This window comes from Hemitrygon akajei, chromosome 17 (assembly GCF_048418815.1).
Source record: "Hemitrygon akajei chromosome 17, sHemAka1.3, whole genome shotgun sequence".
In the NCBI taxonomy this organism is placed as follows: Eukaryota; Metazoa; Chordata; class Chondrichthyes; order Myliobatiformes; family Dasyatidae; genus Hemitrygon; species Hemitrygon akajei.
In genome coordinates, this window is record NC_133140.1 from 28,097,181 (window position 1) to 28,124,870 (window position 27,690).

A 27,690-nucleotide genomic window follows, 5' to 3' on the forward strand; every position below is an offset into this window, starting at 1 on the left:
TGGGCTTTGCATTTATTAACGGAATATAATTATAGGGTATCATTAGTGCAATCCTTTGCTTAAATAATGTTCCAAGTAGTAAACATGAGGACTACAGATTGAAGTGCAAGCTTTGGGGGTGGTATGGCTCTAGTCTGAATTTGTTAAGGATACTTCAAGTCAGGATGTGGAGATCAACTCTTCCCTCCAAATTGAAAGGATGAAATAAAAGTACTCAGAGTCTAATGCTAGAACTCTGCATAGGGACTCCGTTAGGGCTTCCCCAAAGTCTCTCAGCTCACATGACAGTCTTTGGGGTAGCCCATAAAATGACATCTACCAATCTGTATGCAATATTCTGCTGCTTTAAAGCAATAAGCATAGCAACGGTGGACAAACACATTCATTATAGAACATGGTTTTATGCTCTTGTAAAGGCATTTTCTGCTTGAAGAAACAAAGTATTTTTATTATTCAAGAACAACATTGAGAAGTATTTTTTATTATTCAAAAACAACATTAAGAAGTCTGCAACACTAAACAATTCAAACCTTCATTTCTTTCAAGCTTTGGTTTAGTATCAAGATCATTAAAATAGTTTTTAAAAAGCCAACAATGAATAGAAATTGGAAAAATAGAAATTACTGTAAAGCTCAGCTACTTCACAGCTTTTTTTAAAGTTCACTCTTTGAATGAGATCAACATCCAAAAAGCTAGTCATTAGTAACTACACAACCTTAGCTACCCTTGGAAAGGCAACATTGAGTCAGTTTGTTAAATAACTGTAGTTCATTTGCTGAAAATAGTATAACCGAACTTAAACCTGTAATAATTTAGCAAAAGGCTTAATCATATTATGTACATAAAGGCAATTCTGCTTTTAGAGTCATACCGCAAAGAAACAGGCCATTTGGCCCAACTGGTCCATGCTAACCATGACTGCAATCTAACTTTGTCCCATTTGCCATTGTTTGATCCATATTCCACCCCCCCCCCCCAGAAACCTTTCCTATCTGACGCTCTGCAAGTGTTTTTAAATATGGTTTACGTCCTGTATCTACTTCAAGCAATTCCATTGTCAGCTCATTCCATATCAAGGTCAAAACTGCATCCCTTGGGTTCATATGAAATCTCTGCACCCTCACCTTAAACCTATTATATGATGAATTTTAAATTAATACTCATCCGTTTCACTTCAGCTTTGAGTTCAAGACAATCTTATTTTCACACTTCTTTGTTCCATTTAAAACTGCAGTGGTTTTTATTTGAACAAAGGACTAGTTAATGCACTGATGAATTAGACACTATGCATGATCCATGAAAGGTAAAGAGGTGACATCATCGTTACATAACCGAACAGCTGACTGAAAAATAGGGCCGTTTTCAGAGCTTGTTGTTGTAATTCTCCTTCAACCTGTCATCCACTTCTATCTCATCGTCAAGCCCTCCTCAGCAGCTATTGCAGGGGAAAAGAGAAAACCTTGTTTCCTGTTTTGCACCGAACTTGATCTGCGTACATTTGAAGGATCCTGGCACTGTTTTCAAATGTATCCACCAATTCCTGCAGAGAACAACAGTTCAGATTTAGGTGCACTTCCATAACACTGCAATTGGAATATGTTAATCTAGAAGCATCAGAATCAAGTTTATTATCAGTAGCGCATGTCTTCAAATTTGTCGTTTTGCAGCAGCAGTACAGTGCAATACATAAAATATACTATAAATTACAATAACACATATATAGATATAAAATATATAAGTAGCTCCAAAAAAAGAGCCAAAATAGTGAGGTGGTGTTCATGGGTTCGTTGATCATTTAGAAATCTGAAGGCAGAGGTAAAGAAGCTTTTCTTTATACGTTGATTGTGTACCTCCTCTCTGACTGTGTAATGAAAAGAGACAATAATTGTTTGTGCTTTATACATTGCAAAGTTTTATATATTTCATTTAAAGATAGTATGTTTCTCAAATAAGAGTGCCCACCTCATGGTATAAGAGCAATGTTTTTTTGTGTTCCCTTAAATAGCAGCATTAGGTCATCCCAAAGATCATCCTATTTTGAGTATAGAAGCTTAATACAAAGAGAAATAAAAATAAATTGCAACTACATTTAAGAATCAGGTTAATGCACGCTGAGGCTACACAGATGGAAAGTACAAGATTTCAGTTTTTAGTGTCTGAACAGTTGTAAGCCTGTTAAAAATATGCCACAGTATGGACTGCCCAGCAATAGTCACCGTACTTGTGACAAGGAAGACATTAAAATCAACATAATCAGCCTCAAGCATCACACCTAGTGCAATCAAACACTTTGCCAGCATTCAATGTCAAGGTTCAGGTAGAAAGACTGACAACTTCGAAGAACTGGAAAGCTCAGCCAACATTTCAGGATTTTGGAAGAGAAGATGATATCCATGAGAAAGAAATATCAATGCAAAAAGCTTTTATTTTAAAACAAATGTTAAAAAATATATATATACTACTGATGCCATGGTCACAGACCACTTGAGAATTAAAAGGTGCTGTCATCAACAATGCGCAATGAACAGAAAAGCTATTACAATGAAAATACTTCACATATTTTGCTCATTATTACTCATTCAAAACATTTCATATTAACTATGTATTGATGAAGGCTTTCTGGAGTGACTCAGAAAACCATTCTGATAAAGCTAGGCAGATGAGGCTTAAATATTCTGCCTCCTCTCCTCAAACCAGTGAATGTCCAAGATCACGAACACGAGAAATTCTGCATGGAAATGATTAAACAGTCAATATTTCAGGCCAAGACCCTTCTTCAAGACTGGAAAGGAAGTGGGAAGACAACAGAAAAATAAAGTGGGGAGGGGAAGGAGGATAGCGAGAAGGTGACAGCTGAAGTCAGGTGAGCAAAAAAGGTAAAGGGCTGGACAGGAAGGAATCAAATAGGAAAGGAGAGTGGACCATGGGAGAAAGTAAAGGAGGAGACGACACAGGGGGAGGTGATAGGCAGATGAAAAGGCCAGAGCGGGAATAGAAAAAGGAGAGGGGAAGGTAAACACGAGGAAATCTGCAGATGCTGGAAATTCAAACAACAACACTCACAAAATGCTGGTGGAACAGAGCAGGCCAGGCAGCATCTATAGTGAGAAGCACTGTCGACGTTTCGTTCTGACGAAGGGTCTCGGCCCGAAATGTCGACAGCGCTTCTCACTATAGATGCTGCCTGGCCTTCTGTGTTCCACCAGCATTTTGTGTGTGTTGTTGAGAGGGGAAGGTGATTTTTTTTTTCAAAAATCAGAAGGGGGAAAAAAATGATATCAAGTTTATTGTGTTACGTACCCGTGACACGTGACAGTGGTACCCTTGTCACGTGACTGGGGTTGAAGTTATACTGGACTTGAGGTAATGGTCTTGTGATGGTGGAGTGACGTCATTTTCCCGCCAGTAGAGGTCATGTGACAGGTTTTTTTTACAGGGTATAAAAGGAAGACCCACCCTGTCAGGTGGGGCAGTTCGTGGCGGGATTTGCCAAGCTGACTTCATGTCACTGCGTGATTTAATGTGATGACGCAGTTTAGTTGAAAAATGAAGTTTTATATAATGCCTAAAGTTTAAAAGGTCATCGCCAGCGGTTTCTTTGCTGGTGGAGAGTGAAGATAAGAATTTGGAAGATAGAAATCGAGGAGAATTGATTTTCGACGGTGGATTGGTCTCGACCTTATTTGATCCTCATTCGGAGGGATTTCGTTGACTATTCTTGCTGTTAATCCCTGGGTTTGACCAGAAAGGATTTGAGAATAGTGTGGAAGGAAGGTCAGTACCTTTAAGCCGTTATATTTTATAAAATTCTTCGTGGGAAAGTTCGACGCTGAGGGAATCGAAGGACAACGACGTGGAAGAGAATTTAAATCGCTTTAAAAAGTCTCTCCTTTTAAAAGGACTGTGAGCTGTTGAACTTTCGGCATACCGCTTTAAAGAACTGTTTACTTTCGGCATACCGCTTTAAAGAACTGTTTTTTTTCAATACCGCTTTAAGAACTGTTTGAACTGCAGCGCTATTAAGAACTGAGTCTGCCGCACAGCAGCTGAATTCCAGTTGAGCTAATGTTTGTTTACTTTTGGGGGGGTTGGTTTTCAGTGTTTAATAAAGGTGTTATTTTGTTATGAAAACCCTTGCCTAACTCATCTATATTTATTGTTGCCTGAATACGTAACAATTGTCATTAACTATACACATGCATATAGAAACGAGACAACATTTCTTCGAACCAGGGTGTAAAGCACAGTAGTACACAGAACACATGATAACTTGAGGGCAAGGATAAAATCTACAGATGAATCACACATAAATAAAAAACTAAAGTGCATTAATATTAAATATCGTAAGGTATGGAACAGATTAACCAGTGACACTTCGAATATGATGCAACTGGAAGTTTAGAAGCCTAATGGCCTGGGGGAAGAACCTGTTTCTCATCCTGACAATTCTTGTTTTCATGCATCGTAGTCTCCTGCCTGATGGTAGAACATCAAAGAGGATGTTGGATGGATGGGTGGGATCTTTAATAAAACCAAGGACCCTGCGTTCCCAGCGGTCCTGATAAACGTCCCTGATAGATGGTCGGGAGACTCCCATATCCTCTCAGCTGTTCTCACAATCCTTTGAAATGTCTTCTGGTCCGAGGCTCAACTGCAGCCACACCAGATGGAGATGCAACGTCAGGATGCTCTCAATGGTGCTCCTGTAAAACGCAGTTAAGATGGTGGGGTGGGACCCTTGCTTACCTCAATCTTCTTAGGAAGTGGAGGCACTGCTGTGCCTTCTTGTTCAGGGAGGTGATATTAAGGGACCAAGTGAGGTCATCCATGTTGTGAACTCCAGGGACTTGGTGCACATAACTCTCTCTCTCTCCCCCTTCGGAGCAGCCATGTATTATAGTGGGGGATAGTTTGTCTACACCTTCCTAAAGTTCACAATGATTTCCACATTCAGGCTTAGGTTGTTTTTCACACACCAATCGACCAGCCACACCACTTCCTCTCTATACTCTATCTCATCGTTGTTATTGATGAGGCCAGCCACTGTTGTGTCATCCGCAAACTTGACGACAAGGTTTGAGCTGGATGCTGGGATAGTCAGCAGTGTGAACAGCAAAAGGGTTGAGCACACAGCCTTGGGGAGTGCCAGTGCTCAGCGTTAATAGGATGAGAGAAGTTGCTGCCCACACGGACTGACCGTGGCCTTACTGTTAAGTCCAGTATCCAGTTGCAGAGGAAGGTGTTGAGACTCAGTGAGGAACCCCCCCCCCACCCCACCCCCAATTTCTGGGAATGATGGTGTTAAATGCCAAACTGAAGTCTATAAACAGCAGTCTGACACATGAGACACCATTTTCTAGGTGGGACAGAACAGCGTGGAGGGTAGAGGCTATTGCACTGTCAGTGGATCGTTCGGAGGGGTAAGCGAACTGGAAAGAGTCCATTATAGCTGGGAGGAAGGCTTTAACGTGCTCCATGACCAGCATATTTATGCCATCAGGGTGGAATTTACCCAGAAAGGATATGAGGTGTTGCTCCTCGGCCCCGAGGGTGCCCTCATCGTGACATAACAGGAGGCAATGGACCAACATATGAGAATGAAAATTTAAATTGAAATGTTCAGCCAGCAGGAAGTGCCATCTTTGGTGAATGCAGAGGAGGTGCTCGACAAAGCTGTCCCCCAATTTATGACAGGTATCACCAATATAGAGGAGGCTACATTGGGAGCAGCAGGCACAATGGACAACCCCAGCAGATTCACAGGTGAAGTGTTTTCTCACCTGAAGGAAGTGTTTGGGGCTTAGAATGGAGTTGAGGGAGGGGGTGAATAGACAGGTGTAGAACTTTGGCCACTTGCAGGGATAAGTGCTGGGAGGGAGATTAGTGCGGAGGGACGAATGGACAAAGTTTTCACGAAGGGAGCGACCCTGGCAGAAAGCATAGTGGTTAAAGTTACATTTAGTGGTAGGATCCCTTGGAGACATTTGTTAGATTCTCTTCTATTTTGCAACAAGTCACTGAGATGACTATCAGGAATGATTCTGACGTGGACAATATAAAATGTTATCAGGAAGAGATGAAGAATAATTCTTGATGCAACTCAGCAATCCAAAGGACTGTGAGCATCTGTGGTAATATTTTCACAAATGAATGATTAACGCAGGAAGATGGCAATATATTTTTAAAGAGTATGCAATTTTTGAAATTTTACAAGCCAATTAAGAGCATTCTTATGAGACTAACAAATATAGTTATAATATAATGCAGCTGTAAGAAAAGATTTATGAACCTTTTGAAATTTCTGCATTAATTACTCATAAAATGCAGTCTGATATTCATCCAAGTCATAATATTAGACAAACACAATTTGCATAAACCAATAACACACGAACATTTGTATTTCTCATCAGTAGTAAGTACACCATTTAAACAATCACAGTATAGGTTTAAAAAAGTACGTGAACCTCTGGGATAATGCTTTCTACATAATCTATTTGGAGTCTGGTGTTCCAATCAATGAGATGAGATTGGAGGTGTGGGTTGTAGAGGTGTCCTGCCCTATTAAAAAAAGGCACAAAAAGTCAGGTTGTTGACAGACCCCACTCTTCTCGAGAAAGATCTGTTAATGTGCACCATGCCTCAAACAAAATTCTCAGAAGACCATAGAGGAATAATTGTAGTGATGCACAAGCTGGAAAAGGCAACAAAAGCAATTCTAAAGACCTTAATGTTCATCAGTCCACAGTAAGAGAAATTGTCTACAAACGGAGGAAATTCAATACTATTACTACTCTCCCTAGGAGTGGACATCCTGCAAAGATCACACCAAGAGCACAGTGTGCAATGCTGAAGGAAGTGAAAAAGAACCCAAGGGTAACAGCAAAAAACCTGCAGAAATCTGTAGAATTTGCTAAAGTCTCTGTTCATGTGTCCACTACTGTATAATAAAAACACTGAACAAGAATAGTGTTCGTGGAAGGACACCATGGAGGAAACCACTGCTCTCCAAGAAAAGAAACATTGCTGCATGTTATTTGCAAAAGACTGCCTGAATGTTCCACAACACTCTGGGACAACTTTCTGTGGACAGATGAGACTAAAGTTGAACTTCATCAGACAAAAGCAGAAATGCACACCACTATGTTTGGAGGGAGAAGGGCACTGAACACCAACACCAAAACCTCATCCCAACTGTGAAGCATGGTGGAAAGAGCAACATAGTTTGGGACTGCTTTACTGCCTTTGGGCCTGGACAGCTTGCAATCGTTGAGGTAACAATGAATACAAAATTGTATCCAGACATTTTATAGGAGAATGCCAGGGTAGCGGTTCGTCTCCTGAAGCTTATTAGAAGTTGGATGATGCAACAAGGCAATGGTCCCAAACATGGATACCTCAACAACAGAATAAGTTAAAAAGAAAAAAAAATTGTGTTTTTGGAATGGCCGAGTCAGAATCCAAACCTTAACCCAATTGAGATACAGCGGCATGATCTGAAGAGGGCTGTTCATGCAAGGTATCCCAGAAATACTGATAAACTGAAACAGTTTTGTATGGAGGGAAGGTCTAAAATTCCTCTTTGGCATTGTGCAAGTCTGATCAGCAGCTATGGGAAATGTCTGGTGGAGATTATTTATATGACTTTGACAGTACACAGCCCTATTGTTGTTTGTACGTTTTTTTGCATTGTGTATTTGATATAACTTCTCCTCTGATTTGTATCTATTCATTTTTTTAAAAAATCAATAAAAAAAATTGAAAATGAAAAGAAATGAGATTATTGCTGCTAAAGGAGGCTCTACCAGTTATTAGATACAAGGGTTCACATACTTTTTCCAGCCTGGACTCTGAATGATTAAACAATGTGTTCAATAAAGACATGGAAAGTACAATTGTTAATGTGTTATTACCTTAGGCAGATTGTGTTCGCCTATTATTGCGACTGAGGTGAAGATCAGAGCCCCATTTTATGAAACTGCAAAGGGTTCACAACCTTTTCTCACAAAGGCTTGAATGTTTGCTAAATTAACCACCTCAAACCTGGCTGGTTAAAAAACATTTCCAAGCAAAAAATGCAACTCATTTGCTTTTTTACTTCAAAACCTACCTGCAACTCCTGTAGGTGTTTCTCAAGCTCAGCAGTAGAATCCCCCAAACACCAAGCCACACTAATGTGAAAGGAAGGGTTCTGTTAAAATTAAAATGGGTTTAATACACATGAAAGAGTACTTGTGTTTTATGAAAACATCAAAACAAAACAACCAAGGCAATTTCACAAAAGCATGATCGGTCACACTCTGTCACACTTTGTTTTGATTGCATTGGCGCAATGCTGAAGATGCTGTACAAAATTATAAGACTAAGCCAGTGTAATAATTATGAAAACAAATAATAGTGGAATTCAGTGTTCCCCTACTGTAAAGAAAAAAAAGATAGGTTATGTTAGAGGTATACAAAAGTATTTAGTTTTAGTTGCAAGAGTCAACTTCAAGAAATGAAGATTTAAAATGGAAAAGATACCAGGAAATTCTACAGATATATTTAGTAGATACATGGACAAGATTTCAGTCTCTCCATGACCCTCTTAAAATACTAAAGCACATTAAATTCTAATTGACATCTTTATGTTTTGTTTGGATTCAACTACATTCCAGATTTAGTTTGGAACAATTTTACATATGAAAGGATATTCTAGAATGCCAACTTGAAACAGTTGTTACTTGCAATTTTAGAGAGAAATGGTACTTAGAATCCTAGAATGATTTGCAAAATACTAAACAAAGCTATGGCAAATTGTGGAATCTCCCTTTATGATTAAACAAATCAAATGACCTGTTATATCTCATTTCAAAAATGAAATCACATGATTTAATAGGTTTACACAATTTAATTCCACTTACATAGCATAGCCAATATTAGCAGCACACAAACTACAAACAAAGAGATTCTGTAGATGCTGGAAATCCAGAGTAACACATACAAAATGCTAGGAGGAAGTCAGTAGGTCAGATAGCATTAATGGAAAGGAATGAACAATTGATGTTTTGGGTCAAGACCCTTCTTTGGGACTAGAAAGGAAGGGGGAAGAAGCCAGAATAAGAAGGTGGGGGGAGAGAAAGTACAAGATGGTAGGTGAAGTCAGGTGGGTGGAGGAGTGAGGATGAAATGAAAAGCTGGGAGGTGAGAGGTAGAAAAGGTAAAGAGCTGAAGAAGGAATGTGATAAGAGGAGAGAGTGGACCATAGGAGAAATGGAAGGAGGAGCACCAGTGGGAACTGATAGATAGGTGAGAAGAGAAGAGGTAGGGGGAACAGAGTAAGGAATGGAAGTACAGGAAAAGGAGAGGGGGATAAATGACCAGAAATTAGAGAAAGCAATGTTCATGCCATCAGGTTGGAGCTACCCCGATGAAATATGTGGTGTGTTTCTCCAACCTGAGAACAGCCTCATCGTAGCAGTAGAGGTGGCCATAACCAACATGTCAGAATAGGAATTGTTGTTGCGGCGACGACGACGACGACAACAACAACAACAACAACAAACATGAAAGCAGAGACTGCATCTCATACAATTTTAGTATTAAGTTCCATAGTTTAGGAATATAGTTTAAAAAACTGACCTGCCAATGTTATTTTGAGGGATACTGTTTAAATTTAAGATACTGACAGAAGAAGACCTGAGAGGTTGAACAGGATTATAAAAGTAAAGTGATTCTGTGATGTGCTCTGGTCCCAGACCATTGACAGCATTAAAATCCATTCTAAAAGATACAGTGGCTGGCCACCAGGAAATTCTGCTTGTTATGGTTTAACGTCATTTCCTGTACACAAGTGTACAGGAGAATGAAATAATCGTTCTCCAGTTCTGAAAATGCACGAGAAAAACTCAGTAACAAAAAACACAACAAATGTAAATACACAAGATAGCTCTATACACAGACTGATACTACGCTATACATAAGGTGACTGATGGGAAATGATAAAGTAGTGGTGGAGGTCATAGGAGGGGTGTTGATCACCTTGCTGCTTGAGGAAAGTAACAGATTTTGAGTCTGGTGATCCTGGCGCGGATGCTACATAATCTCCTCCCTGATGGGAATTAGACAAACATCCCATTAGCAAGGTGAGGGCCTTGATGGCGGCTAGGCTGGTGCTGGTGATGATTGGGCAGTTTTGACTACCCATTGTAGAATCTCCCTATCTGCTGCAGTGCAGTTTCTGTACCAAGCAATGATATAGCTTGTCAGGATGCTCTCTGCTGTGCATCTTTAGAATGGCATGAGTATGGATGTGCAAAGACCAGCTTTCTTCAGCCTCCTCAGAAAACAGACGCATTGATGAGCTTTCCTGACTGTGCAGGATATGTTCTGGGACCACGAGAGGTCGAGTGTGATGTGCACTCTCAGTTCTCCTGAAGGTGATAATCTTCTCCTTTGTCTTTTTGACTTTAAGGAAGAGGTTATTTGCCAGGCATCAGGCCTCGAGCTCTTCCACCTCAGCTCTGTAGGGTAGGCTATCTCATCATTGTTGTTGATGAGCCCCACCGTCGTGTCAATTGCGAACTTGGTAATGTGATTGCTTGGGTTTTTGGCTGTGCAGTCATGTGTGAGTAGAGTGTACAGCAAAGGGCTCAGTACACATCCCTGGGGGGCAGCCGTGTTGAGAAAAATGGGCTGGGAAGAACGGTTGTGCATCGTCACCATCTGAGGTCTGTTCGTTAGGAAGTCCATCACCCAGTAGCACAGTGGTGTATTTAGACTGCGGAGTAGGAGTTTGTTCACCGAGGTCTGTGGGACAATAGAGTCGAATGCTGGACTGAAATCCAGAAACAGCATTGTGACGCAAGTGTCCTTGAATTCTAGGCGTGTCAGGGCCAGGTGCTTGACATATGCTATGGCATCTGTCATACAGCGGTTCTATCGGAAAGTATATTGGTGAGTGACCAATGTGGCAGGAATGGAGGTTTTGATACAGTATGTGCCATTATCAGCTGTTCAAAGCACTTCATGATGATTGTGCAACCGGGTGGCAGTCGCTTAGTTCTGAAGGTGTAGAGTTCTTTGGTACTGGGATGATGATGGCTGATTTGAAGCACGTAGGATAGCAGCCTGGATGAATGAAGCGTTGAAGATGTCAGTGAGCTGGTGTGCGTACTCCCCGAGTACTTAGCCTGGGATGGTGCCTGGCCCGGCTGCCTTATGGGGGTCGACTCTCTGCTGTTAAGACAGTGGCTGCTCACCTTGAAGGGGGGTAGCTTTCATGGCCAGCATTGAGTGCCTCAAAGCACGCATAAAAGATGTTTAGAGCATCAGAGTGAGGACTCACTGGTACAGTTAACGTTTTTTCTTGTGTAGTCAAGTAATGCCACATAAACCAGGATCATTATCAGGCAGGTGCTCCTGAATTTTTTTGTGCATAGGCAACTTTTGCCCTCTTCATACCCAAGATGAGGTTTCTTCTGGCTGTTCTGAGATGTCCTGTAACCAGAGATGAAGGCAGTGTCCTGGGTTTTTACTGGGGAGCAGATCTCTGCATTCAGCCAGTACTTCTGGTTGGGACATGAGATGACTATTCTTGGGTACCAAAGTCGTCAATGCACTTACCAATGACAGTTGAGGCATATTCTACTCGTTAGTGGCAGCCTCCTTGAACATCTGTCCATTCAAAGCAGTACTGACGCACAGAGACTGCTTCATTAGGCCATACAGTGACAGTCCTCTTGACTGGTTTCTCCATTTACTGCAGTGGTCGGTATGCTGGGATTAACATTATGTAGATGTAGTAAGAGAGGTTAAGATGAGGGTGTGGGGCGACTTTGGGTCTGTTGTACAAACAGGGTCCAGTCTGTTTGTTTCCCGAGTGGCCATGGTGATATGTTGTGGAATTTGTGCAAACTACAAGTTAACTTGATTGAAGTCTCCTGCAATTATGAAGAGATCATCCAGATTCTTGTTTCTTGGAGAGCTAATGGTACTATAAATCTCTTCCAGTGCACCCTTGGTGTTTGCACTCAGGTGGGAGGGGGGTGTAGACAGAGGTGATGAACACAACAGTAAATTCCCTGAGCAGGTACTGATGTAGCTGGCATTTAATTTTAAGATGCACAACTTCCCCAGACCAGTGGCCGCTAATACAAATGAATTTCTGCACCAACCTTTGTTACTGTATACTCAGATTCTACCTCCTTTGGATTTCTGCAACAAGGAGTTCCTGTCTCCACATGTTGTTTAAACCACAATTCAGCAGATTTTTCATCTCTTTGATGATCCACAGGTGCTCAACAGAATGGTCTCAGTCTAAGTCAAATCTCAGCAATGCAGAGGAGGCCACATCAGGAGCACCAGACACAGTAGACAATCCCAACAGATTCACAAGCGAAATGTTATGTCACTCAGAGTGACTGCTTGAGGCCCTGAACGGAGGTGAGCGAGGAGGTGGATGACGAATTGTAGCACTTCTTCCACTCGCAGGGAGAAGTGCCAGGTGCGAGATTAGTGAGGTGTGATTAATGGACAGAGGAATAACAGAGGGAACGATCCCTGCAGAAAGCAGAGAGTGGGAGGGAGGTAACTATGTATTTGTTGGTAGGATCCTGTTGAAAATAGCTGAAGTTAAGGACAATGATGTTCTGGATGCAGAGGCTCATGATGTGGTAGATAAAGACAAGAGGAACTCTATCCCTGTTAAAACAGTGGAAAGATGGGTGAGTGCGGATGTCCAGGAAATGGAGGAGATGATGACAATGGCAACATCAATGGTGGAGAATGGGAAACACTGCTCTTTGAAGGGGGGGGGGTGGGGGAGAATCTCTGATGTTCCAGCTGTGTGCTCAGTCCACTGCTGTTCACTCTGCTGACCCACGATTGTGCTGCAACACACAGCTCGAACCACAACATCATTCGCCGATAACACGACCGTGGTGGGTCTCATCAGCAAGAACGATGAGTCAGCTTACAGAGAGGAGGTGCAGCGGCTAACGGACTGGTGCAGAGCCAACAACCTGTCTCTGAATGTGTCCAAAACAAAAAGAGATGGTTGTTGACTTCAGGAGGGCACGGAGTGACCACTCCCCACTGAACATCGACGGCTCAACGGTAGAGAACATTAAGAACACCAAATTTCTTGGTGTTCACCTGACGGAGAATCTCACCTGGTCCCTCAACACCAGCTCCATAGCAAAGAAAGCCAGCAGCGTCTCTACTTTCTGCGAAGGCTGAGGAAAGTCCAACTCCTACCCCCCCATCCTCATCACATTCTACAGGGGTTGTATTGAGAGTATCCTGAACAGCTGCATCACTGCCTGGTTCAGAAATTGCACCATCTCGGATCGCAAGACCCTGCAGTGGATAGTGAGGTCAGCTGAGAAGATCATCAGGGTCTCTCTTCCCGCCATTACGGACATTTACACTACACGCTGAATCCGCAAAGCAAACAACATTATGAAGGACCCCACGCACCCCTCGTACAAACTCTTCTCCCTCCTGCCATTTGGGAAAAGGCACCGAAGCATTCGGGCTCTCACGACCAGACTATGTAACAGTTTCTTCCACCAAGCAATCAGACTCCTCAGTACCCAGAGCCTGGACTGACACCTTGCCCTATTGTCCTGTTTATTATTTATTGTAATGCCTGCACTGTTTTGTGTACTTTATGCAGTCCTGGGTAGGTCTGTAGTCTAGTGTAGGTTTTTTTTCTCTGTTTTTTTTTTACGTAGTTCAGTCTAGTTTTTGTAATGTGTCATGTAACACCATGGTACTGAAAAAACGTTGTCTCATTTTTACTATGTATTGTACCACAGTTATGGTCAAAATGACAATAAAAAGTGACTTGACTTGACAAAGTACAGCTTGCTTTTACTTTTGATCTGCATATGGTGCATTTTATTTATTTGCCTCTTGCAATTATTTACTGTGGAGGGTAATAAATCTTAACCAACTGGGCTAGGAGAAGTGATTGTAGGTGGTACAAACTAAAAATTCATTTTATTTTTTGAGGCAAATAAAAATTATTGAATAAAACTTTGCAGAAGTTAGTGTGTTATATAATAATGAATGATGACAATGTACTTCATGACATAAAATGGATAAAGAGCTCCAACCTTATAGTAAGTTTTCAGATTGAACTCCTCCAGGGACTTGTCCACTTCTTTGACCATTTCCAGGAGATGGTCACCACCAGCTGAAACTTCTAGACCAAGGAAGGTCCTGTCCAAGAAGTAAAAGAAATACATTCTATAATCTCATGAATTAAGTGTAGGCTAAATGATAAACCGCAAGGAAGACCAGAACAAAGGACCCATGTCAATGGTCCTTCCTGTGTAGTGACAAAGTCTTAACACACCTATCATCCGACAGATCAAAGCCATCAGATCACCCCAGTGGATATCACAATCTTGTGGACAATTCCTATGAAGTTAACTTACACCAAACTCAGCTTGTGATTTCTAAAGTCATCTGAGCCATGACAGTCCAATGAAACAAAATCAGAATTCTTGAAGCAATAAATTAACATATATTTCAGTAAAACCAAAATTATTTGCTGCAATTAACATTGAAAAATGTTGCAGAACATGAAACTATACCAGTCTTATCCTACATTGGTTTCCCCCCAAAGGATATCTGATTTACGATAGATGCAATCTTTACAGAAGAATGAATCATCTCAAAATTATCAAAGGTCACCATTGGCTCCAAGTAGTTAATCTTTAATAATCCAATGGAAGGAAAGAGTATTGAACACTGATTAAGAGACAAAGAGTTGTGTCTCTATTAATCAGCAAATCTTGAAAGGTGTGTTTATAAAAGCATGAACAATTTAAATGTTTGATGTAAAGAATGTTTAAGTGTAAGCAACCTCAGATTAACTGCTTCATACAAACTGCTTAATGGCACAAGTTTCATCAGCAAATCTAAATTTGCTGCCCTCACAACTAAGAACAATTAGTTTTCATAGAATTTTACAAAGTAGTCCCATTGCTCAAAATAGAGCACTATATTCCAGGATACTTTCAGAATGCTGTGCAAGTTGCTGATTGCCAAAGTAAAAGGAAACACCTTCACCAAAAATATACAAGGCCTCAGGAACATACAGTATCCTTGCTTAAGCTCCAAAGCTCACCTGCAAAGAGTTTCTGTCACAAATCCACAAACTCATCTTCAATATGTGGAAGGAGCATAGCAAAATCGAACATGTTCAAGAAAGAAGATGTCCAATTGTGTTAACTAAAGTGGTGTTTCTCTGCTGTATGCCATAGAGAAAGTCATGTCAGGGTGCTCCTCATATACCCCCACCCAATGGCTGAAAGGCTGCTCCACAAACCACAGTGTGCACTCCATCCTTCCTCAGACAGAGTGGATATAATCTTCTTGCAGTTCTTAAGAGAATTGTAGGGTGCAGCACCAATCACAATGTGCCATTTTTCAAACCTCCTAATAGCTTTGATTCCAACTGGGAGTGACTATGAAACATTCTCCTCAAACTCAGCTGCCCAAATATATTTGCTTGCGTCTGACTTTTGCATTATAATGGCACATAAGCCATAACCCTAATCAATGGGTCCACAACTGGCCAATCTTAGTGAAGATCAGTCTGAATCAAGGCCATTTCATCACCTTTGCCAATTTCCTTTTCACAATTCTGAACCACAGCTCCAATAGACAGTCTGCGAGAGTGATGCTGATCTTCATTTGTAATGAATCTATGGTGAGTGCACACCAAAATCCGGGTCACCTGAACTTCAGTGGTTGAACTGTTATGACATCTACACTTGCACTTGCCCACAGGTTAAATTCCAAGCTTGAGACGATGATCTTACATTTACAAGCATTAAGATCCTCTACTAATCTGTTGCCACTGAAGAATAGTAATCACATACAATTAAAGCTCACAGCAAGATCCTGGTAAATGAAGATCATTTCCTTAGACTGCCTTCAGTTCACCAGCATAGCCTCTGGTTGACTGAGGAAAAGGTGTCCGAGGACCAAGACCTCAGACCTGACAAAAAAATACTCAAGCTACCAAGCAGCAAGGATCTCTACTATCCCACAAACTGCTGAGACCCGGACTACCTACAAGAGTCATCTCAAGGCACTGGAAATTTATCACCAAACCACTGTCCGCAATACTCTCCAAATTCATTGGATTTATATGTTAACCAACATCAGTACCCCCTTGCAGCCAGCACTACATCAACCTACCTACATATAATTAGCTCTGCTGGACAGGACATGTTGGTAGCCCAACACCGGACACACAAAATTGACATGCCGTTCTAAGCCATGTCAAATAACAAGAGTATCGGGCAGGCAGAGGATTTAGATCTGACTCCTGCCTGAGTCATTACTCAAAGTGCAGAACAAGCAGATAGGATTTGCCTGAGAACCTAGAGACCATGTACCAGTAATGCACAAAAACTAAATGGCATATTCCCTCACAACCTACCCAACTACCTACCACACCAGACACTTGCCATCTCATGTGTGAAAGAACCTGTGGCCTATCGGTCACCTAAGAACCAATAAAACCCGGAGTGGAATCACATCATCCTCCATCCCAAGAGACTGTCTGATTTACGGAATAATTGCATTGAGTACATTTCTGTGATGAAAGAAGAGCTGACTCAAAATTTTTTGAGCTCAAATAAATTGCTGAAAATAGAAATTAACAATAGATTTTCATAATTTTAATTTCCTTTTTGGATACACTGTACATTGATGTTCTGATCAAATGTTTAAAATTTGAAAGGTGACATTGTACCTGGTCTTCTCTTGATTACAGTAGATCTTCACTTTGTCTGAAAGGCAGTAAAACCTGCAGCACAAAGGAGAAATTCCAAGTGGTTACTGAGTCTCACTGGATCAGGTACATCAGTTTGTAAAAGTTCTCTCTTTTGTCCCTTGACATATTTGCCCATTTATCCAATATCAACTCCACATATTCTGACACCATTGCAACCGAATTCTAACCATACAGCAATACACTACAAGATCAACAGCACAAAATGACCGCTATATCTGTTCTCTGAAAAACAATTACAATGGGCTTCATTCCTCTTCTCACTCTTTTCAAATATAAACCTACTTCTCTTCAGAAAGTCATCATTAAATATTTCCACTGCTCTCCCAAGCAGAGCATTCTAGATCATTACAACTCAATGCATAAAATACTCCTCAGGTTATGAAATACTGTGCTGATCATAATCTGTATTCTTTGGTTACAAACACTTCTGTCATCAGAGCAAACTCTTATGTGATATGGATTACAGTTGGGTAAGTATACCTCATCATGCACCTATCTACAGCACAAAAACAAACTATTGCACAACAGAACCCTCTTATTCTTCCTCATTTCACCTTTATCAAGAAATCCTTCTATTCCTTTCTCCTTTATTTTGCTGTAGCTAGTTCCACACTCCATACTTGCTAGGTAATTTCATTCTTTCCATTTTTTATAGCTATCCCTCATCCTCTTAACCAAAATAGTCTTCTGCATTAAATTCCAACTGCAGTACGTTGCCCATTTCAGCAGTCCAGGCGTTTGTGAGGTTTGTTATTATACCCTTCCTTAAAGTTCAAAAGTGTAGCAAACAAAAAAGTTTGAAGTCCAATAGTCAGTGGGTTGCAGTCACACCGGATCCCAACAGACACAAGAAACTGTTTAAATAATACTATCAAATAAAGGCTGCCAAAAGTGCCCAAAACATTATTTTAACAATGTTAGTCGTATACTTCTGTTGCTGTATAAATAATCAGTCATGATCATTTAAAATACAAATAAATTTGATTTATTGTGGAAATAGGGTCTTGCACCAAGTTTTCAGAAACTTCAAATGTACCTGTCAAAAAAGGTCATCCTATCCTTTAAGGATTCCACAAAGCTGCTTATCCAGTGATGGCGTAGCACCACTGTATGTGATAGACTTATATGGAACTCCGTCATCTGAGTCAGAAGCAGCCTGTGCGTTTGCAGGTGCGTCAGTAATAGATCAACAAGTTCTAGAAACTCCGCTTCAGGATAATCTGTTGGAAATCAGGTACATATGGATTTCAAATGCACTGTGCAGAATACAGTTTTGTATCCCTAAAAAACAAATGCTGCATTACTATAAACCACAGGTTCCCAAAGTGTGTGACATCGCCCTCCCCCACCCCACCCCCAGGGGCAGTGGAGATTTCTAAGGGAGCGATGGGGGGGGTGCGCGGTAGCAAGGGGGAGACAGCTGAGAGATTACAGTTAATTTAAGAAACAAATTACTTATTATAAGCATTTGATCCTCAGTACCTCATAATTAATTACAAAGATCACATAATCACCTCAACTCTTGCCAACCCCTGTTCTCTTTTAAGATTTTGCTTGAAGCATGTTGCAGTTGTTGAAAAGTAATGTGACCCTCTGTATTTGGCATATCATGAAATATCTGGACTGAAGAAATAGTGTTGTTTCTGGGCCTGGCCCACACATTATTGCCTTTCACCACAATAGTATTGTCTTAGCTAATACGATTCCCATACTCTAATGATACAGTGATGCAATTCCTATGAGCTAGGGTATGGTGTTCAATAGAGTAAAGTTCAGAATCTGCCATTTCAAATGGTCTTAACCACATTTCCCTAGCCAATGGCCTAACCGAGATATCACTGCCCCACTTCACTCTTCAGGCAGAGTCAAGGTTTTGCCTGAGCTACGATATCACAACTTTATTGATCACAACCTTCAAGGTTGGACTGAGACGAAAGGCAATTGACTATGGTCGTTAATCCATAACAAAAATGGCAGAAGCAGACCAAATGAAAATTAGTGTAGACACTATAGTGTGGAGTATCTGAGTCATGGATTTATACCAGCACCAAGCTATCAACAGCAGCTAATGGGTCTGTTGTGTTAAAAAGTTTGTCCAGGCTCCTTGAACGTTTGAACAGAATATACTCTGATAAAGCAAATAAGCACTTGGCTTATTTTCAATCACCAGAAACAGAAAATACTTTAGAACACGTTTGACAGCACTTCACAACAAAATAATGATGGTTTGCATGCTTCACACAGCGTTTCATTGCTCATTGCTTAATTTGGAAAGCCCCATACAATTGGAGAAGATTGATTCTGCCAGCAGTAAGAAAGGTTCTGGGTACGGTTTTGCACAAGTCACCAGATCAAATAATTAAAGCAATTCTGCTCAGTGATAGCTCAGTCTGAAGACAAATAGCTGAAATGTTTGAGAATGCGGAAGAAACATTGTGCAATATATTGAGAACAACAGAATTTGCTCTGCAGTTGGATGATCAACTTTACCAGGTAATAAGCCTTTGTTTCCTGGTTATGTTTACTTCATAAAAGAAAAAAACATGGCTGAAGAGTTATTATTTGCAAGGAGACTAAAAACAGATACAAAGGGGAGCTAATATTTCAGGTTGTTGAGCAATTTTTCAAAGAGAAGGACACTTCATTCACCAACATTCTTGCTTGTGCAACACATGGGCCCCATTAATGACAGGACGAAACCAAAGGGGGTTATTACTTTTTTTGAAAAAATGCTGTACCTAACATATTTACCATTCACTGTGTAATTCACAGACAACATCTTGTCACAACAAAACTAAGTGATTGGCTGCACAAATCAGTAAGTACTGTTATCACACTGGTAGATAAAATCAAGTCCCATTCTCTCAATTCTCGACTACTTCAAGACCTTTGTACTGAGAATGATGAACAGTTTGACACTTGCTGTTACACACAGAAGTCAGTTGACTCTCAAAAGGAAACTGTCTGAGATGCTTTTTATGTGCTTTTTGAATGATAAAGTTCTTTGGAATAAATTACTTCATTCAGTAATCTACTCAAAAATTAGGCATAACACTGCTTATGTCAGAATTATTCAAAAAGTTTAATGAAATTGATCTTCAATTGCAAGGCAAAGACTTATCAAAGTCAAATCAGTCATTTCCAAATTTTTGTCCAAGTTAACCCCATTTAAATGCAACATTGGCCATCATGACCTTTTCCAACTTCTGAGCCTCTCTGAATTAGAAGAGAAAGAAAGAATACCAGATGATGATCTTCAAGTATACTGTGGCCACCTGGGTGAGCTGCATAAAAACATGTCAGAGAGATTACAGGATCTTCTCTCAATCCAAATTCCAGATAGGTAATAAATCATTTCCTGAACACTTTTAATGAAGAATTAACAGGAAAGATGGAGGAAGAACTGATCTCACTACAAAATGACCGAACTGAAGACGAGGTTCAAAAATTCATATTAAGCCATTAGTTTCAAAGTAAATATGGAAAAAGGGCGGTCTGTTCTGTAGATTAAGATTCTAAATTGGAGAAAAGCCAATTTTGATGGTATCAAAAATAATCTGCCAAGTGTGGATTGGGACAGGCTGTTTTCTGGCAAAGATGTACTTGGTAAGTAGGAGGCCTTCAAAGGTGAAATTTTGAGAGCACAAAGCTTGTATGTGTCTGTCAGAATAAAAATTAAAGGTATCAGGTTTAGAGAACTTTGGTTTTCAAGAGATATTGAGGCCCTGTTTAAGACACATAAAAAAAGGTACATAGCAGCTATAAGCAGGTAGGAACAAACAAGATTCTTATGGAATATAAGAAATATAAAAGAATGCTTAAGAAATCAGGAGGGCTAAAAGGCTGCATGGGTTTGCCCGAGCAGACAAAGTGACGGAGAAACGCAAGGGATTCTACAGATACAGTATTAAAGCAGACAAAGTGACGGAGAAACGCAAGGGATTCTACAGATACAGTATTAAAGCAGACAAAGTGAAGGAGAAACGCAAGGGATTCTACAGATACAGTATTAAAGCAGACAAAGTGACGGAGAAACGCAAGGGATTCTACAGATACAGTATTAAAGCAGACAAAGTGAAGGAGAAACGCAAGGGATTCTACAGATACAGTATTAAAGCAGACAAAGTGACGGAGAAACGCAAGGGATTCTACAGATACAGTATTAAAGCAGACAAAGTGACGGAGAAACGCAAGGGATTCTACAGATACAGTATTAAAGCAGACAAAGTGACGGAGAAACGCAAGGGATTCTACAGATACAGTATTAAAGCAGACAAAGTGACGGAGAAACGCAAGGGATTCTACAGATACAGTATTAAAGCAGACAAAGTGACGGAGAAACGCAAGGGATTCTACAGATACAGTATTAAAGCAGACAAAGTGAAGGAGAAATGCAAGGGATTCTACAGATACAGTATTAAAGGATTGCAAGAGACAAAATTGGATCAGAATAGTAATCTATGCATGGAGACAAAAGAGATGGGGTGATCCTAAATAAATTCTCTGCATCTGTATTTACTCAGAAGACAGACACAGAGAAGCGAGGCAAAGCAGCAATGAGATCATGGACCCCAACAGAGGAGGAGGTGTTTGCTGTCTTAGGTCAAATGAGGGTGGATAAACCCCCCAGGGCCTGACAAGGTGTTCCGTCAGACTCTGTGGGAGGCAAATGCAGGAACTACAGATGCCCTAGCAGAGATACTTAAATCATTCTCAGTGACAGGTGAGCTACCAGAGGATTGGAGGTTAGCTAAGATGTTCTGCTGTTTAAGATGCGCGCAAAAATAAAAACCAGGAAATGATAGGGCGGTGAGCCTGACTCAGTAGTGGAAATATTATTAGAAGGTATTCCAAGGGACTGGATATACGAGTATGCAGATAGAAAGGGACTAATTAGGGATAGTCAGCATGGTTCTGTACCCAATAGGTCATCTTTAACCAATCTTTGATTTGTGATGAAGTTACCAGGAAAGTTGATGAAGGCGAGGCAGTGCATGTTGTTTACATGGCCTTTAGAAAGGCCTTTCAAAAAGTCCTGCATGGGAGGTTTGTCAGGAAGGTTCAGTCACTTGGCATTCAAGATGAGGTAGGAAACTGGATTAGACATTAGCTTTGTGGGAGAAGCCAGAGAGTGGTAGTAGATGGTTACCTCTCTGACTGGAGGCCTGTGACTAGTGGAGTGCTGCAGGGATTGGTGCTGGGTCCATTGTTGTTTGGCATCTATGTTAACGATCTAGATGATAATGTAAGCTGGATCAGCAATTTTGAGGATGACACCAAGATTGAAGGTGTTAGTGGACAGCGAGGAAGACTATCAGAGCTTACAGTGGGATTTGGACCAGCTGGAAAAATGGCAGATGGAATTTGAAGCAGACAAGTGCAAATCTGTTGGACTTTGGTAAGAATAACCACGGTAGGTCCCACACAGTGAACGGTACGGCACTGAGTGAGGTGTACAGTAGAACAACAGGATCTGGGAATACTGGTCCATAATTCATTAAAAGTGGTGGCACAGGTAGATAGTGCCATAAAGAAAGCTTTTGGCACATTGGCCTTCATAAATCAAAGTATGAGTGCAGGAGATGGGATGTTATATTGAAGTTGGATAAGACATTGATGAGGCCTAATTTGGAGTATTGTGTGCAGTTTGGGTCACCTACCTACAGAGCAGATATAAATAAGGTTGAAAGAGTACAGAGAAAATTTACAAGGATGCTACCGGGACCAGAGGACAGAGTTAGAAGGAAAGATTGAATAGGTTAGACTTTACTCCCTGGAACATAGACTAAGAGGGATATTTGATAGAGCTATGCAAAATTATGAGGTATAGATAGGGTAAATACAAGCAGGCTTTTTCCACTGAGGCTGGGTGAGACTACAGCTAAAGCTCATGGGTTAAGGGTGAAAGGTGAAATGTTTAAGGGGAACATGAGGGGAAACTTCTTCACTCAAAGGGTCTTGACAGTTGGAACGAGCTGCTGTGCAAGTGCTGCATGCGAGCTCGATTTCAACGTTCAGAAGATTGGGTAGGTACACGAATGGAAGGGGTAAGGAGGGCTGTGGTCAATGAGACTAGGCTGTTTAAATGGTTCAGCATGGGCTAAGTGGGCTGAAGGGCCTGTTACTGTGCTGTACTTTCCTATGACTCTGACTTTTGATTGCAGAAAGAAATCTCTAAATGCTGTCCTGCACAATGAAGAAAAGTCAAGATATTCTTTATTGCCTTTCTAATATCATATTTAGTGGAGCGTGGTTTCAGTACAGTCGCCCAACTTCTTTCAAAGCAATGAAACAGACTGCAAATTACTGAATGCGGGGATCTGAGACTCCCTCTGAGTGACATTCAGCCTGATATCACTGCACCATGCCCATCCATCTCTTTGAAAGGTGTAAAAGCAAAAAAGTAGTGAATAGCTGGAGTAATATATGCTCTAAAAATCACAGAAAATTATTTTTATAGGAATTAAATAAATAATTTAATTTGTAACTTTAAATGGATTTGAATAAATGCTGCAATTATTTGTTACTGATAGATAGATAGATAGATAGATAGATAGATACTTTATTCATCCCCAAGGGGAAATTCAATGTTCCTCCAGTATGATATCACATAAACACAAGACAGACCAAGACTAACTGACCAAAAAAACCACATAATTATAACATACAGTTACAACAGTGCAAAGCAATACCATAATTTGATAAGAGCAGACCATGGGCACGGTAAAAAAAAGTCTCAAAGTCCCAGATAGCCCATCATCTCACGCAGATGGCAGAAGGAAGAAACCTCCAACGTGGCAAAACTTCCCGATGCAGCCTCTGGAAGCACCCGAGCACAGCCAACTGTGAGTCCGTCCGAAAACTTCCGACAACTTCGTGCCTCCGACCAGCCCTCCGACACCGAGCACCGAGCACCATCTCTGCCGAGTGCTTCAACCCCGGCTCCGGCCACCAAGCAACAGGCAAAGCCGAGGATTCGGGGCCTTCCTCTCTGGAGATCTCTCCGATCGCTCAGTAGCAGCGTCAGCAGCACAGGCTGCTTTGAATATGTAGTTCCTATTTTCTTTCAATATGCATCGCAAATCAAAAATTTTTTTAATAGTTTTTATGTAATAGCCAGAAAGGGAGAAGGGAATGCTGGGAGCCAAGGAGACTAATCCAAAAAAGTTTGGGAACCACTGCTGTAAACCCACTTACTGGTTAATATTTTAGTGGTTAAATTATTCAGACTTTGTTACATTACCATCCTTGTTTTTTTCTATAGTTCTCATAAATACTTCTGATAGCAGGAAAAAGCAGAACTAATAAATCCTTCAATAAAGCTATGGCCTTACACACATCATGTTTTCATCTTACACAGCTTAAAACTTCACACCAAGTAAAAGAATCTCAATGCTTTTGTTTTCCGCAAGAATTAACATCCATAATTTTGTTTGGAAGGACATATCATTAAGAGTTAATTTAGTGTTACTAAAAATATTTTTTAAATTTGGAGAAAATGGTACAATACCTGTAAGCATCCTGAGACAGACAAATTGGCAATATGAAGCTATTCAGCCCTTCCAACCAGCTTTGCATTCAATATGATCAATGCTGGTCCTCTATCATATTACCCCTTGGTGCATTTTGTGTCTAGAAATCCATCTATATGCATCCGTCTTAAATCTATGCAGTGACTTGGCCTTCACAGGCTTCTTTACACCTTGATAAATTTACTGAGAATAATTTGGGAAAACAAAACAGGTATTGGTCCTTTTGATACATTTTGGTCAGTCACCTATTAGTCAAGTACTCTATTCAGATAGTCACTACAGTTAAGTATTACAATTGGCCCCTGCTTTTCGAACGTTCGCTTTACGCCAACTCGCTGTTACGAAAGACTTACATTAGTACCTGTTTTCACTAACAAGAGGATTTTCGCTTTTACGAGAAAAGGACGCCCGCTTTATATGTGTGTTTACCCCGAGAAAGACTACAATGACCATGAAGCCCTGTGCGGGCAGTTGTTTGTGCATGCGTGTATGTGCCGATTTCTTTTCTCCAAATTGATTTTGGTTCGCTGCCTTCCCAAGTTTGGTAAGTAAAACTACACCGTACCTACAATATTTCTACTTTGTATAGGGTGTAAATTTATCATATCATTCCTGCTTTTACTCTATGTTAGTGTTATTTTAGGTTTATGTGCTATTTGCTTTGATTTGGTAGGTTATTTTTTTGGGTCTGGGAACACTCAAAAAATTTTCCCATATAAATTAATGGTAATTGCTTCTTCGCTTTACGTCATTTCAGATTATAAACAGTTTCATAGGAACGCTCTACCTTCAGATTGCGGGGGAAACCAGTATACAGCTTTCTTTACAACTCTGGCTTTCTTTACACATTGATACCACCAGAGGGCATCAGTTCTACACAATACATACGCAGGTGAATTATGTCCAAATTGTCAGGCAGAAATTCAACACTAAAAATGCTATACAAAACAGAAACAGACACTTCAATCCAACTCATTCATGCCAACCAAGTTGTCTACTTAATCTCGGCCCATATCCCTCTGAATCACTCTAAACCACATACAGTACTTGTATAAATGTCTTTAAAACATTGTAATTGTACCCACCTCTATCACTTTATCTAGCAACTCAACTACCCTATACCCTCTGTGAGGACAATTCTCCCTTCTAGTTGTCTTTAAATTATTCCACTCTCACCTTAAATCTGTGTCCTGTAGTTTCAGACTCCCCTACTCTGGAAAAAAGATTGTGACCACGCACCCTATCGACACCTCTCAAGATTTTATAAACCTGTGTAAGTTCATCCCTCAGCTACCTACAAGTCAGGGAGTAAAGCCACATCCTATCAAGTTTCTCCTTGTAACTCAAGCCCTCCCAGTAACATCCTTGTGAACTTTCCCATCTTAATGGCATCCTTCCTTTATCCAAGCAAGTATTCCACATACAAACATAATGCCTTGTACAGCTGCAATGTGACGTCAAAGTCCTGTACTCAATGCCCACAGCAAGTGTGTCAAATGCCTTCTCCACCAGTGTCACCTGTCTCCATGTTATGTTGCTGCACCCTAGATACCTGTGTTCTACAACACTTTCCAGGGATCTACAGCTTAATGTGCAAGTCGTACATTGATTTGGCTTACTAAGTGCTGCACTTTGCATCTGCCCAAGTTATATTCCATTTGACGCTCTCTGATTCATTTCCCAAGTTGGTCTAGTTAGTCTCAGATAACCATCTTCACAGTCCATTACAACAGCAACTTTGGTGTTTTCCTACTAACCACACACCAGTGACCTTGTCCTCTTATTGCCCTACGGATCTTCTTAAGTAAATTCCTAAATCTCTCACTCCTCAAAACACTTTAACAAGAACATGCTTCCTTGAATTTTTAAAAGCTTCCCCACTTGCCAGCTGGCACTTTGCCTCAATCGAGGACTTTATGCTCAGGAGTAATCCTATCTTTTTCCATAACTATTTGGTCACTGGTCCCAAACTGGTTCCCCTACTACCGACAGCTCTATCACTTGGCCTGCCTCAATTCCCAGCAGGAGGTCCAGTGTCACCTGCTCTCTAGTAGAACCATTTCCACAATGTTGGAGAAAACGTTGATGGGCAAAATAAATTCTGCCCTTTGTCTTTTAGTAATCCAGGTCAATATCAGGGAAGTTGAAAACAACCTACTATTGGAACATAATTATATTACAGCTACTTGCATTCCCTTTACATGCTTGATCCTCTAATTGCCACTACCACTTGATCCTCTAATTGCCTGTATTATAATCCCACCAAAGTCATCATTCCCTTATTTCTAAAGTGCACTTACATAACTTTACTAGATGATTATCTAACAATATCCTCCATTAGTTTTGCTGTGGTATACATCTTAAATCAAAATCACAATTCCCTCTCCTCTCTTAACTCTATCATTGCAGTAGTGTGTATACCCTGGAACACTGAACTGCTAGCCCTGTCCTTCCCTCACCATGTTTCTGTTACGGCTTTATAAGATATAGAGCCTGTAACCTGTTCTTGTGGCCATATCGTGAGGCTAGTCGCAACCAATAATATATCGATTTGCCTGGGTAACTCACATTCCAAGTACACAAGCGTTGACCAGTTCCCTCGTTGGTGCGCAAAGCTGCGGATTCGACCATCGTGTTCACTGCTGTCATCCACGTGCTCCTCCAGCTGCTTGAACATTCCCATTACACTGTCTGGTATGGGCAGTCGCTGGGGTTTCAGGCTGTGCACCAGTCATCATTTGAAAAATAAAACAACCGACATTTAGACTCAACACAAACATCCCCCGACACACTTCTGATGTTTCGCTTAGTAACTGTTAGTTTCGTGTTTCCCCTCCTTTTTGAAATAGTGGGATGCATTTATCAGTAGGAAATGCTGCGGATTGAGCGGGGGGGGCTATTTCGGTGTTACACAGCCACTCTACCCGATGAACTCAGATTTACTCACTCGGGCCCACTGGCAGCAGCTCCGCCTCCGCCATCGCCTCGGACCCCCGGCCGCAGCAGTGATGGAGGGTGTTGTTCTTTCTGCTCCTCCTCATCCTCGCTGCTGCTATAATTCACCAGGAACATCCCACTCCTGGCGCCCTCACTTCGGTTGCAGTGCGACCGCCGCCAAGGCCATCTTAAACCAGGAGTTACACGCTGTGTTCCGGTGGAAAACGCAGCGTCGAGTAGGAGGTTCCGTGTCATCGCCCTCCCTCACCGCTGCCCAGAGCGGTTCCTGCCCCATCTCCTGCCCATTAGTAAAAGAAATTACAGACTTTGTTCCAATGGGATTTAGGTGAGCTATCTTGGTGTCTCACACCCAATGAATTAGCCTTATAGCGTGACCGATCTTATTTTGCAAATGAAAACTAACGA

The 27,690-nt window shown here is 41.0% G+C and overlaps 1 protein-coding gene across 2 annotated transcripts; it reads right to left on the minus strand.

The window, feature by feature from the left end:
* Window positions 1–443: 443 nt before the first annotated feature.
* usb1 (U6 snRNA biogenesis 1) lies at window positions 444–27,690 on the minus strand. 2 transcript variants are annotated; one of them, XM_073069822.1, is made up of 7 exons: window positions 27,275–27,534; window positions 26,896–27,047; window positions 17,832–18,015; window positions 16,754–16,807; window positions 14,097–14,202; window positions 8,108–8,188; window positions 444–1,540 (listed from the first exon to the last, which is right to left on the minus strand). In XM_073069822.1, exons 1-7 carry the CDS (start codon window positions 27,517–27,519, stop codon window positions 1,436–1,438), a joined length of 927 nt encoding a protein of 308 aa, XP_072925923.1. In that variant the 5' UTR covers window positions 27,520–27,534; the 3' UTR covers window positions 444–1,435. The 2 variants fall into 2 exon arrangements, with proteins under 2 accessions (XP_072925923.1, XP_072925924.1); XM_073069823.1 differs by lacking the exon at window positions 8,108–8,188 and having other exon boundaries at window positions 27,275–27,690.

Coding starts and splice junctions, on each gene's coding strand:
- usb1 (XM_073069822.1), bottom strand. CDS start 27,519: ATGACACGGAACCTCCTACTCGACGCTGCGTTTTCCACCGGAACACAG. Junction 14,203..16,753: donor TGTAATCAAGAGAAGACCAG/GTACAATGTCAC, acceptor CTTCTTGGACAG/GACCTTCCTTGGTCTAGAAG. Junction 8,189..14,096: donor ATCTGAAAACTTACTATAAG/GTTGGAGCTCTT, acceptor TAATTTTAACAG/AACCCTTCCTTTCACATTAG.